The 14662-nt window shown below is 41.8% G+C and overlaps 1 protein-coding gene across 1 annotated transcript; it reads right to left on the bottom strand.

Moving 5' to 3' along the window:
* Positions 1–151: 151 nt before the first annotated feature.
* PIM2 (Pim-2 proto-oncogene, serine/threonine kinase) lies at positions 152–11918 on the bottom strand. Its single transcript, XM_042455226.1, has 6 exons — positions 11763–11918; positions 5708–5814; positions 4741–4791; positions 3002–3374; positions 1810–1986; positions 152–840 (listed from the first exon to the last, which is right to left on the bottom strand). Exons 1-6 carry the CDS (start codon positions 11800–11802, stop codon positions 665–667), a joined length of 924 nt encoding a protein of 307 aa, XP_042311160.1. The 5' UTR covers positions 11803–11918; the 3' UTR covers positions 152–664.
* Between the last annotated feature and the right edge of the window lie 2744 nt (positions 11919–14662).

Below are 14662 nucleotides of genomic sequence, written 5' to 3'. Positions count from 1 at the left end.
TATACTGAACAGAATAGAGGGAGAAATTTAATGTACTGTACATTCTTAACAATTTTATACAAGAGACCAACTTCCAGTCTTTGTGTCAAAGTACTGAGGTACCATGTCAACGAAAACAGTTCTTCAGCTTCAGAGATTTAAGAATTCAGACTTAGTTTCACAAAGTGTTTTTTTTTTAATTAAATAGATTTTGCCACTGGGCAGAACTTGTCTGCACAGACACTTTTAAAAAAATAAAAGGACACACGCACCCGAAACATACACACATGAATCTGCCTACTGGTAAAGTCCCAGAAAGCTTGAAAATAATTGTTAGGATGGCAGTAGAAAACCATACCCTAAGTCCTTTTCCCCCACATGTTGGGGGAATCTTGGCAAACAATACACAAGTATTTACATTTATGGAGATGTCTGCTCTCTGGGCAGGCCAGAATTCAAACATCATTTGGGCAGTTGAGAGGAAGATTTCTGAGCTGGGATTCTACAGTTCCTTTCCACAGCTCTAATTCCTTCATCAATTGATTAAGTTTGTTTTTAAAAACCTGTAGAACCAGGTTAACTTTTTTCTCAGCCAGTGACCAAGTTGAGCTGCCTGAAGTCCAGTTAGCGACAGTACCATTAGCACCAACCCATCTCAGAGGGAGAGGATGCAAGCCAACAAGAATTAAGTCTCTCCATTGTTTCTGTTGCAAATTGTGGTCCTGAGGGATGTAGGAGTCTTCAGTTCTTCAGTCTGAAGAATGGGGTCAAGCTTTAGCCATGAGTGCACGAGTATCTCTTCCAAAGTTGGCCTTGCAGAAGGCTCCAGAGCCAAGCACCACCGAATAAGATCTTGGCATCCTAGGAAAGAAGAGTCACAACCAAATTAGAAGGGATCCTTGCTTTCCAAATCTACCCCTACTAGATCTTTCTCCACTGGAACCAGAATTCAGCATTGCAGCTGTTTGTACTGCAAGAGGAATGTGTCATCTTGAGAAACTACATTTTCCTTTTGTGTTTGTTTATTAAGCCTGTAGAAAGAGGTTTGAACAATCTCAAAATTAAGGGGAGGAAAGAAACTGAGTACCCTGCACACCAGGTCTGTGTATGACTATTTCCTACAGAGGTAACAAATGGGTGTTAATACTCATGAGAATGACCAAAGCATCCCAACTCTAAATGTATATGAGAAAGTAAATTTAAGTCTACAAAAGCACATGCTGCCAATTTAAATTTGATTTCCCCACTTCAGGCCTGGCCAAAGCTTAAAGTGTCCTTCCTTCCTAATCTTCGCCACAAGTAAAGCTGTATTGTATCCGAGGCATGCCAAATTGTTTTATCACCCATGGAAGAAAATCCTACAAGGACCTCTACCTATTCCTGTTAGTAACTATAAGTCAACAGAATTCAAAGACATCAGTATGCAAAGGGATCCTGTAGCACTTGAGAGATTAACTGAAATGAAGAAGTAGATAGCATGACCTTTCGTAAACTTGAGTCTACTTTATCAGATGCATGTAACATACATCTGAGGAAGCAGACTCAAGTGTATGAAAGCTCAAGTCTTTCAGTTAGTCTCAAGGGTGCTACAAGATCCCTTTGCTGTAAGATAATAATCACAAGCAACCAGCTTCCTTCATCTGACACTCAAACATCTGTTGCATGAGGCAGCTGCTTCACTCTAGCTAATGGTAGGGCCAGCCCTATCAGGGTGGCATCTTGTGGCCCTCCAAATGTTGGACTGCAAAAACCTTTAAAACTATGTACTGATCCATGCTGATTATGCAGGAATAAAAGAAAAACAGCAGAAAGCCATAGCCAGACACTCACCAGCAGAGACTGGCGTGCGAAACTCCACGCTGGCAGCCACAATCTCCTCATCCTGTTCAAAGGGGATATCACCACACACCATGTCATACAGCAGGATGCCCAGTGACCAGACTGTTGCTGGGAGAGCATGGTACTGCTGGGATTCCACCCATTCTGGAGGACTGTAGACACGTGTTCCTGAGAGAAAGCCAAGCAAGAACAAATGGTAAACTTTTGCCATCCCGTAACATCTTACTAGAAGGAATGTTTTGCATATACAACTTCATATCTTCCAACATTCACAGATGACTACTTCTGCCCTTGGAATTCTGATTGCAGCAATTGAAGGGGAAAGTGGGAGGAGGAAAGAGAAACTGGGAAGTTTTAAAAGCAGATGAAAATGTGGAATGACAGAGGATTAATCAGGACAGACTGTGCAAATAGTGGGAGGGTATGCAGCTTAAGTGAATTTTCTAAAAAATAAAATTCCAAAAGCAGCATCCAAATTAGAACCAGGACATTTAGAAACAGGCCTGAATCCTGGTTGCTCCTAGCTAGAATAGACCCATTGAATCAATAGGATTTATGTATGCTTTTACTCACCCTTCAGCAATGAGTCAAAGGTCTACTCTGGCTGGGACTAATCCATAGGTTATAAACCAGTATATTAAAAATGGATTCAGAACATCAAAAAAGAGGATAGAAATTATCCCTTTTCATATGCAATTGTTCTATTATTAGGCAACCTAAAGTGATTAGGAGCACTTAAGCATAGCTGCAGATACATTAACCTCAGCCTGAATACTGATCACAAAAATCTGGAAAAAGCAAGAAGTGTCATCTTTAAATGAATGGAATTACATTAAGCATAGGGCATTAATGGATTAGATTTCACTTTAGAAATAAACTTCTGGGAAAGTCAAGTTTTTCCACTTTTTTTATCCATTTAGGAAAATAAGTTAACAGTGATAAGAATATGAATAAGAAACCGGGAAGCAATCACAAAAAAGATATTGATCTTTCTGTGTAATTAGGTTGTATCTATCCAGCTTTAGATAGAGAGCTCTATCAGTGGTTTTTTGCTGCTTACGGTCACTGGAAGAAATGGTTCTATAATTGACTTTCAATTTTAATAAATAAAATTTATATTTTAAAACATCAATTACACATAGCAAAAAAGCAGCAACAGACACAGCAAGGCCTTGAAACCTACCATCAAAGTCTGTGTAGACAGAATCCCTCAAGAAGGCGCCAGAACCGAAGTCAATCAGCTTGATGTTGCCTGTGCGCAAATCCACTAGGATGTTCTCATCCTTGATGTCCCGATGGACCACCCCTTGTGCATGGCAGTGGCAGACCGCTTCTACCACCTGGCGGAAAAACTGTCGGGAAAGCTTCTCAGGGAGGGGCCCCTGTTCAGTCACATAGTCAAAGAGGTCCTGGCAATGGTCAGGCCTCTCTAGAACCAAGAAGAAGCCTTCAGGAGCTTCATACCAGTCCAAGAGCCGAATCACACTACGGTGTCCGGCTCCTGAGCACACAAGCTTCATCAACGCCACCTCCAGAGGTGCCACTGTCCCATTAGGCTGCAAAAAAGAAGACAGAGAGAAAATCAGCACAGAGAATAAGGAACAAAAGCCCTCAAAGCCTATTCCATTCAGTGGTCCTTCCAGAATTGATGGGGAGAATGTATTCTTCTAACTACAACACCCATCAGGGACAGCTGGTATAGCCAATGGCAAGGGGCTATGGAAGATGTAGCTGAAGGGTCATGGTCATTCACTTTGTTCTGGAACACGGATGAGAAATGATGGACTATAGTTCCCATTATCTCTCACCAATGACTGACCCAGCTATGGTCGATGAAGGTTGCAGTCGAACAACTTTTGGAGGGCCACAAGATACCCACCCTGATTTAGAAGCTTAAATTAGTTAATAAACTTCATGACTTCCTCCAAAACAAGAGTGGAGATGAAATTGGTGGCCCCCTAGATGTAGCTGGATTCCAACTCCCAGATGTCCCAGTGACCATAAGCAATGATCTGGGGTGAGAGAACCTGTGGACAAGGGAACTTGTGCCCCTCCAGATGAAGCAATACAAGTCCCTTGTCTTACAGGGACAACCCATTTGTTCTTTACCAGTAGCATTCCTAGAGAAATGCTGAGCCACTATGAGTGTTCATTTGCCCCTTTATCAATGAATACATCTGGCAAAGGGAAGAGAAGGAGCCGCAATTTCTCAACATGTTTCCTTTGCCTTCAATCCCAAGTCTACTCTTCTCATTCCCACAGGAAATTCACACATTCCTTCTCATTATTAATTAGGGTAGGGATGGGCAACATGTGGCTCTTCAAATGGGTCTGGACTAGTGGCATCACTAGATTGGCATCCCCCGCTGCAGTAACTCTTGGTGTCACCTCTCCACTATTGACCTCCTCCCATACCACATTATACAGAACCCTTAGTAATGTTTTTGTTTTATGTTACTCATAAATTGTAATTTCCATATACTGATGAGTGTAATGATTTTGTTATGAGATATGACAACTAGCAAAATAGAAATTATACCTTTAAATTACAATATCATGCACACAGCCTAAATGTATTTGCATGTACATTGTTTCATGTAGTTAAAGTGAAAATTTGGTAAGATGTGATCTTTATAATAAAATCTAAAGAGAATATCTTTTTTAAAAAATCTATTTTTGCCCAAGGGTAGATGTTTAGGGAGCAGTGGTGTCACCCTCCCCTTAGAGTGTCACTTGCTGGGTAACCCCACCCCATACTCCCTAGTGATGCTACTGGTTTGGACTAAAATGCTTATCATACCTGGGCATGCTGACTACTGGGGCTGATGGAAGTTAACAAGATCTAGAGGGCTAGTAGTACCCCATCCAGACTCACAGGGGGAAAACTGAGCACATAGGGGGAGATGCTCTTGAAAGACTCACCAGCTTTGCCCACTCTGTAACCTTGTCCTTGGCAACATGTTTGATTGCAACCTGTGGAGGGAAAAAATACATGTAAGAGTCTCAGTCAAACGACTTGCATCTCTCTTTACCTATCAACAAAACATCAGGAGGGTCAGAGACAGATTCTCTGATGCTTGGAAAATGTTTCATGGGGATACATTAAACACAAAATGCATGCATTTGCCAGAAAGTAGTGTGGAGGACTGGTAACACATCTCCAGAATTTGAAATTTAAGCAGGTTCAGTCGCTGCATTCACACTGCAGAAATAATCCAGTTTTACACCACATTAATTAGCATAGCTCAGTGATATGAAATTCTGGAAACTAGTTTTGGGAGACATTTAGCCTTCTCTATCACCGAGGCCATAACAAACTACAGTTCCAAAAATTCGGTAGCATTGAGCCGTAGCAATTAAAGTGGCGTCAAACTGGATTATTTCTGCAGTGTGGATGAAGCGTTTGTGACCCCTTCTGTATAAGCAGCAGCTGCCAATATTCCTTCTTCTAGCTATTTGAGACTCTAGGCCTTCCACACACAAATCCACTGGTGTTCTCTCCTTCTACCACTCTCTCTTTCTCTCCAAACACGCACACGCACACACACACAGAGTTTTTAATAATAGTATTTTGTGGTATCACTTAGTCACAGAAGCTCAGCCAAGAGGCCTTCTCCCAAGTTCTCCAATACAATAAGGTAATTCTGCTAATCTCTCCTAGAGACATCCATCACCACTACCACAGATGTATTACAACCAGTTTTGAAAAGTTATATAATTTTTGACTACTACCAGAATTCTCAGTGGCTACACACTGGAGGGAACTGCAATCTGGAAAGGGGGTGGGCTTTTCCAGATTGCAATATGGCTACAGGAAGGCTGCACTCTCTTGGCTTTTCGCTTCCCCTGCTCCACACAATGGCGAACTTAGTATTTGTTGTCATATCACCTGCAGTCCATCAGCGATTCTGTGCCCAGCATAGACTGTCCCAAAGCCGCCTTTGCCCAGTAAGTTCCCTCGCTTGTACAGAGCTTCAAAGGATTCTTTGTCTTTGCCTAGAACAAGAGGAACAGTCACATGAACAACATTAGAAATTGGCTGGATTTCCACTACAGCACCTCAGGGCTGTCAAAGCTGCCACTTCCAACCATGGTCCAGGCATAGTCATTCCCGGACTATGGCTGTTCCATCAGAAGGTCTAAGCATCCCAGGGGAACTGCAGTTCAAGAAACTGTGCAAAGGGTACCAGATTCAGAGCAGCTACTTTACAAACCTCCCTATAGTGGATGAGAAATTGCCACTGCTTGGTTCAAGCATGTTAGCAACCACAACACCATGGCTCCTTCCAAGGGAGTATAAAAAAGACAGAAGGAAAAAATACAGCGGGCCCTTCGTATCCACTGGAGCTTGGTTCCAGGACCCTCATGGATACCAAAATCAGTGGATGCTCAAGTCCCATTATATACAGGGGGTAGTAAAATGGTGTCGCTTATATAAAATTGCAAAGCAAAGGTTTATTTTTTGGAACTTTTAAAAAAATAAAGCCATGGATAGCTGAATCCATGGATGCAGAATCCATAAATATGGATCCAAAACAGACTGCAGAAATAATCCAGTTTGAGACCACTTTATCTGCCCTGGCTAGGGAATCCTGGGAATTGTGGTTTATTGTAGCACCAGAGCTCACTGACAGAGGTAGTTAAATGTCTCACAAATCTACAGTTCTCAGAATTCCAAGAAAAAAATGTTGTGTGTGTGTGTGTGTAAAGGAAAATATCATCATGGGGGGGGGGAGAGTCTTCCCTCCCATAACTACATCCCTGGGCTAGTTGTTATATGCCTTCAAGATCCCAGCTTATGGCAACCTTAACATTATGAGGTTTTCTTGGCAAGATTTGTACAGAGGAAGTTTATCACTGTGTTCTCCTGAAGCTGACAGCATGTGGCTTACCTAAGGAAACCCAGTGGGTTTTGTGGCCAAGCTGGGAATTGAACCCAGGTCTCCAGAGTCACAGGCCAACACTCAACTACTACATCACACTGGCTCTGTGCTACACGAAATTGTGGTCTATGGAACAGTACCAATTTGTAGTAGAATTCAAAAATATAGCTGTGTTAGTCTGTAGAGTGGAGAGATCTTGTAACACCACTGAGACTCACTGAAAGAAAGAAGGTGGCAGCATGAGCTTTCCTAGACTTCGGTCTACTTCCTCAGATGCATTTGGATTGAAATGCATCTAGGAAAGTAGACTGGAGTCTCCGAAAGCTCACCTTCTTTTTTTCAGGTAGTCTCAAAGGTGCTACAAGATCTCTCTAAGTACCAATCTGTGGCATGTTTTCAAGGAGGAAAAAGAAACAGTTGTAGTCAATGGGCACAAAAGGGTGCCAGTTCTTGGCCCATTGGGGAAAAAACACTGCTAGTCCCCCACATCATACAGCACAAGAAGCACTCAGGTAGGGGACTGCTTGTAAAGCATGCAGGCTTTCTAGTCCCAAGCCCCAGAAGTGTGCATCAGGGCAAAGCCACTCCGATCCTTGGAGTGACTCACAGAAGGAGACTAGGTGCTCCCCGCCCTGCCGGAACCGGCTTCCCCAGCCTAGCAACTGGGGAAACTCAACACAACGGCCTGGGCTTTCTGGTTAAACACTTCTTGGCCCAGGTTTCATGCAAACAAAGTGAGAGGAGGAGGGGAGGACTCTGGACTCGGATATCTGGGTGTAATGTTGACATTTCTTTTTGTTTAAATGACTGGAGAGGGGTTCTTTTTGTCATCCTTTTTATGAATGGTGGTTCCTTTAACAGCTGGGTGACAAGGCAAAGATCAACAGGTGAGGCTTTCTCTAGAAAGAAGATGCAGCCATCATGAAGACTCCACCTGTTCCTTTGCACCTGTTGCATTTACACCTCTATACAGCAGCATAGGGAATTCCAAAGCTCTCTGTAGCAAAGAGTCAAGAACATGCCTCATCTACCCTGAGCTTGCAACATAGATCCAAAACACACTGCAGAAATAATCCAGTTTGAGAACCCTTAAACTGCTATGGCTCAGTACTAGGGAATCCTGGGAATTGTAGTATATTGTGGCACCAGAGCTCTCTGACACAGAAGGCTAAATGTCTCACAAAGCTACAGTTCCAGAATTCCCTAGCACTGAGCCAGGGCAGATAAAGCAGCCTCAAATTGGATTATTTCTGCAGTGCGTTTTGAACCATAGGTATCTCAGAAGCTAAAAACCAAAAATTCAGGGCTCATCCCTTCTGCCTTCCACAGCTACACAGACAGGCGTTTACCTGGGGATTCTCTCCTTTTCATAGCACAGAAAAGGGTCAAAACATTATCTGCTGAAATTTGGCCCACTGCGCAATCTATGGCTGCACCCACACTGCAGAAATAATCCAGCTTGACACCACGATAACTGCCATGTTTCTATTCTATGGAATTCTGGAATTTGTAGTTTGCTGTGGCACCAGAGCCCTCCAACAGAGAAGGCCAAGTATTTCACAAAACTACCATTCCTAAAATGCCACAGCATTGAGCCATGGCAGTTAAAGGGGGTGTCAGACTGGATTACCTCTGCAGTGTGGATGCAGCCTGAGTCACAGAAACTTCTCTATTAGCCATTCTTCCTAAAACCCCATTCTTTTTTTAGGCAGATTCCTCAGGGATTAGTCCAGGATGGTTGGCTGATGGTTCACTTAGGGGAGCCTCTTGTTTGCAGATGTGTCTCTTGATGTCTGGGAATCTCTGTTGTTTGAATGAGATACCTAAAGATCCTATCTGATCTTGGAAGTTATGCAGGATTAGCCCTGGTTAATACTTGCATGGGAGACTGCCAAAGAGTACCCAAGTGCTGTAGGCTATATTTCAGAGGAAGCTGCTGGGGGGGAAACACCTCTGAGAAAACTCTAAGTCAGAAATTCATAAGGTTGCCACAACAAGTCATGACTTGGGCATGTGCACATACCCACCCACACCTTAGCTAAGGAGGTAACAGCATTTGAAAGTATGATTGCGTGTTTGTACACAAGAGAGAAAGAGTGGGAGACAAACAGACATAACACTTGATAATTTGGGGGAGGCAGGTTGGGAGAGATCTTTCAGGGGCATCCTTCAGGGATGCTTTAGTAGTATATTCCTGCATGGCTGGGGGTTAGATTAAATGACCCTTGTGGTCCCTTCCCATTCCTAAGATTCTATTAAATTAAATGAAACTGCAGGGACAGCCTGAGGTTCTGCCTTATAGGACTATATAAAATTCCTGCTTCTCTTCCATTTGTAAATTAAACTAATACAGCCGGCCCTCCGTATCCACGGATTCTTTATCTATGGATCTGAGCAACCACAGTTTGACATTATCTTTAAAACTATATAAATGTCCAAAAGCATACCATGATTTTGCCATTTTTATAACAGATACCACTGTCTATAATGGGACTTGAGCATCCAGGGATTTTGGTAGCTGCAGGGGAATCCTGGAACCAAAGATGCCAAGGGCTCGCTGTATTAAGATGCCACCTCATCGAAAACTTTGTGAAAGTGTGTGGCCTCTCCCTCCATTGAGATCCCTCCAGATCATCTTAACTGGCAACAGAAGCTACACCTAAGACAAAATATAAGCCTGTAACTCTAACGTTGGACGCTGCAGAAATAATGCAGTTTGAGACTGCCTTAACTGCCATGGCTCAGTACAAGGGAGTCCTGGGAACTGTAGTTTATTGTGGCACCAGAACTCTCTGACAGAGAAGGCTAAACTTCTCGCAAAACTACTGATCCAGAACTCCCTAGCATTGAGCCAGGGCAGTTAAAGTGGTCTCAAACTGGATTATTCCTGAAGTGTGTTCTGGACCGTTGTCGCTGTCCTTCTACTGCATGGTTGTTAACACGCCAAAGAAGCCAGTAAAGCTTCCAAAGCTTGCATGATGCCTTTTGGTCGACTGATCAAGGTCTCATTTGTGGATTTTGGATTCTGTTGTATTTCGCTGCCATGAGCAACATGTGTGTTCTCAGTACCCTGGGATCTCTCATTCCTGGTGGGCGGGAAGCGGAGCAGTGAATGCCAGTTCTGAACTCATTTCCACTCCTACGCTTTCCTCTCCGCAGAGGGCAGAAGAGAGTCACACGCCTCTGGAAGGCTGTGCCAATGCCTTTTTTGCACACCCAGTTAACTGTGCCGCTTGCTTACTTACTAGGTGTTGTGCCCTTTCACCAGCTCAGGGTTGGACACAGTACTCTGATCCCTACCTACCTATCAGGTAGTTACACCCAAGGTGACTACACTGGCATAGACAACTGGGACTCCTATACCAGTCAGAGGCTGCATCCATATTGCAGAAATAATCCAGTTTGACACCACTTTTAACTGCCATGGCTCAAGGCTATGGAATTATGGGAATTGTAGTTTGTTGTGGCCCCAGAGTGCAGTTGAAGTGGCGTCAAAGCAATCAAAATACATGGTTGCTCAAGTCCCATTATATACAATGGTCCTTGTACTGGTTTCAATGTTGAACTATGACTCTGGAGGTCTGGGTTTGGTTCCCTGTTCAAGCATAAAACCTCACTGGGCCTTGGGCAAGTCACACTCTCTCAGCCTCAGAGGAAGGCCATGGCAAAGCCCCTCTGAAGAAACTTGCCAAGAAAACCCCATGATAGGGTCGCCATAAGTTGGAAATGACCTGAAGGGACACAACATTGGCTTACATAAAATGGCAAAATCAAGGTTTGCTTTTTGGAATAAATATATGTATGATATATGCCACAACAAACTACAATTCACAATTCCATATCCTTGGGCCATGGCAGTTAAAGTTGTGTCAAACCAGATTGTTTCTGCAGTGTGGATGCAAACTAGTTTCCCTGCTTAACTTTATGTCATCACTCTGTTTTGTTGTGCTTTTCTTCCAGCATAGATTTCTTCCAAAATAGTGCGCCTTTTTCAAAAGCAGCCAGGCACCCAAAATGTTTAGCTCAAAGCAGGCAGAAATGATTGCCAGTGTGCCAACTAAACAACAACCAGCCCATGCGGCAACATACGCAAACAGAAACACTATACACACACACACACAGTATACTACGTCTCCTGTGAATGCAGCCACTAGGAAAGGCTGGAAAAGGCGCACCTCGTTCAGCAAGAGGGATGGACAGAGGCTGTGACTCACAAACACTATATATCTTTGTATATATGTGTGTGTATATGTGTTGTGTGTGTTTGTATATATACGTCTCTGAGTGTATGTGTGTGTGTGTTTGTATGTATATATGTGTGTGTCTCTGTGTGTATATGTATGTCTCTGTGTATATGTGTGTGTTTGTATGTATGTGTCTCTGTGTGTATATGTATATGTGTGCTTGTATGTATGTATATCTGTGTGTATGTGTGTGTCTATATGTATATGTTTTATGTATATATGTGTGTATGTACAAGTGGTTTGCCAGAGGGCGGTATACAAATAAATATTATTATATTATTATTATTATATGTGTTTCTATATATATATATATATATATATATATATATATATATAGTCTGTGTGTGTTTGTATCTGTCTGTGTGTGTATATATATGTGTGTGTATGTGTTCAGTGTATATATGTGTGTTTACGTGTATGTTTGTATATGTCTCTCTGTGTGTATATATACTGTATATATATGTGTGTGTGCATATATGTGTGTGTATTGTGTGTACTATATTGTGTTTCCCGATTCCCACTCAGCCATGACAACCAATGGTTGCCCTTGGGCAAGAAGTCACACTCTCTCAGCCTCAGGGGAAAGCCATAGCAATGCAAACCTCCTCTGGACAAAACCTTGCCAAGAAAATACCCATTTAACTCGAAACGACTTGAAGGCACACAACACACAAATATATATATATATATATATATATATATATATATATATATATATAATGACCATTCTTATTATTGCATGTATACCCCGCTTTGAGAAAGGCTTCCCAATGTGTGACTAGTGGTGATCATCTGTGTCCCATTGTGCTATGCTCACCTGCTGGACTCCAAGGGAATTCGTTCCTCTCGGGGACCATGTTCTCTCTCCAAGGGAGCCTATCAGGGAGCCCAGTCCAGAAGGGGTTCCAGGGGAGCCGCTCACTCACAGGTTCCGCCGCCAGGAGACGCAGCCCTTGGTCTGCATCGCCCAAGCCAAGAAGATACTACTGCTGCTACTGCTGCCCAGCGCCTACTCTATCAGGGAGCCTAGCCTATTTGCATGTCTCCGCCCACGCGCTTAAAAGAACCACTCTCTGCCTCGGATGCAAATGAGGAGCCATATATGGCAGTCAGGAGGAAACGGAGACCCGGCTGGGGAGACCCCAGGCTGCAGCCTTTTGCGCAATGGATAATAATACGGTTGCGTAGTGGGAAAGTTTGCGCACTGGCCCTGTAGCTGGTGGACTCTCCCAATGACGACATGGGGGGGAGTGTGGACCGTACCATGTGACACTCTAAGGAGGGGTGCTCCCCCAAACATCTTTGCTTTGGCAGAAACAGCTGTGGCATTCCCCTGCTTCCCTTTAAAATGCTTTAAGTGGGGTTAAGCTTGGAGGGGGGGGAAAGAAGAGAATGGAGAGGCCTCAGGGTTTGTTTGTTTTGTTAAATTAATAAAATTTCAATTTTTAATTTTTAAATTAAAATTTCAAAATTTGAAAATTTTAGATCAATATTTCAAATTTCAAAATTTCAATTTTCAATTAACATTTAAATTAAATTAGCATTTAAATTTATTATTAAATCAATGTTTAAAAATTTAAAAAATAATTTTTAAATCAAAATTTCAATTTTAAAGTTTTAAAATTAAAACATTTTTAAACATTTCAAATTTCAAATTTTAAATCAAAATTTCAGATTTTTCAATTTTTTTCAATTTTTTCAATTTTTCAAATTAACATTTAAAAAAAATAATTACAATTATGCCTTCAAATTACAAGGCCATACTCATGACCTAAATGTATATACATAAACCTAACAATGATTTGGTAAAAATGTGATGTTTTTAAATAAAATGATAAAAGAATAATTTAAAAAAAAAGTTAAAAATTTACCAAATTATCACTGTGTATATCTAAATACATTTAGGATGTGAGTTTATTATTGTCATTTGAAAGTATAATTTTTAATGAGTTATTATTATTATTATTATTATTATTATTTTATTTTATTATATCTCGTCTTTTCCCCAATATAGGGACTCAAAGTGGCAAACAGGTATAGAATAATACAATTTAAAACAATGCAAAATATTAAAATACATAAATATAATTCCCCCCCCCCCCAAAAAAAAATCCCACAGCTTGGATCAAACATAGCTGGGAATGGAGACTGCAGTCAAGAAATCAGAAGGTTAGGAATGGAAAGGGCAGCCATGAAGGAACTGAACAAGATCCTTAAATGTAAAGATATAACTCTGAACACTAAACTGAGGGTCATCCAAGCCGTTGTATTCCCCATGTACGGACATAGCAGCTGGTAAGTGAAGAAAGCGCATAGGAAGAAAACAAACTCATTGGAGATGTGGTGCTGGAGAAGAGTGCTGAGGATACAAATGGATGGCCCAAAAGACAAACAAGTGGATTCTAGAACAGACCAAGCCTAAACTCTCCTTGGAAGTCAAAATGACAAAACTGAAGCTGTCGTACTTTGGACACATCATGAGAAGACACAGATCACTAGAAAAGACAATAATGCTGGGAAAGGTGGAAGGAAGCAGAAAGAGAGGATGGTTGGACACAGGTATGCATTGCAGGAGCTGAGCAGAGCAGTGGTCTTGGGGTCTTCTCATGCGCTGGGTCGCCATGGGTCGAGATCGACTCGAAGGCAGGTAACAACAATAACAAAGAGATAACTCAGTTACTACTCTGCTTTAGCGATGAAAGATATGAAGGACTCCAGTAGTAGCACCTCTGAGGATGACTGGGAAAAAGAACTTTCCAGCATAAACCTCTGTGGACTCAGCCCATTAAATCAGTCACTATAATAACATAGCGGTTTCTATGAAAAGCAGAGTTTGTTTTTGGACCACAGCTCCCATAATCCCCAGCTAGTACAACCACGCAAATGGAGAGGACTGGGGTGTTGTTTATTTACCTCATTTATATCCCACCATTCTCCCAATAACAGGACTCAAGGTGGCAAACAACGTAATTTAAAAACAATTCAAATTAAACTAGTGTTGTGTGTCTTCAAGTAGTTTCCAAGTTATGTTGACCGTAAAGCGAACCTATTGTGGGGATTTCCTGGGGCTGAGAGTGTGTAACTTGCCCAAGGTCTCCCAATGGGTTTCATGGCCAAGTAGGGAATCGCTCAAACCATTACACCACACCATAATCTATACTAAGCCATTACTAAAAGTATAAAGAGTTAAAAAAGTAATTAAACAATTTATAAAGTCAAAACCCTGAACATTAAAAACATGAACATTAATTAAAAGAACATATACAGTACTGTACAAACCTTAAAAGAAGCACCGGACAGCATTAAAACCCCATCCCAGTCAGTCTTTAAAAACCTGATAGTACAAACATTTTTTAACTTACTGACAGAAGGAAAGCAAATGCAAGACCATCCTAGCTTCCCTAAGCAATTTGTTCCCACCAAAGAAGACTGGGAAGATGGTGGGACAGAGGAAAAGGCCTTTGATTCCAGATTATCATAAGGGACTCATAAAGAGAAATAAGGTCAAGTCGAAGGCTTTCATGGCTGGCATCTATAGTTTTTTGTGGGTTTTTTGAGCTATGGAACTATGTGAACATGGCCACATAGCCTGAAAAACCCACAAAAAACTAGAGATAAGGTCCTTCAAATATCCTGGATCAAAGCTGACTTGTAATAACTACTGTATTAGTTCTGTGGGGTTTTCGGGCAAAAAATAATCATTTCCCAACCTCTGCT

The sequence above is a fragment of the Sceloporus undulatus genome, chromosome 2 (assembly GCF_019175285.1).
Source record: "Sceloporus undulatus isolate JIND9_A2432 ecotype Alabama chromosome 2, SceUnd_v1.1, whole genome shotgun sequence".
In the NCBI taxonomy this organism is placed as follows: domain Eukaryota; kingdom Metazoa; phylum Chordata; class Lepidosauria; order Squamata; family Phrynosomatidae; genus Sceloporus; species Sceloporus undulatus.
Note: the sequence above shows the minus strand (reverse complement) of the source record. Positions and strands in the feature narration are given on the sequence as shown.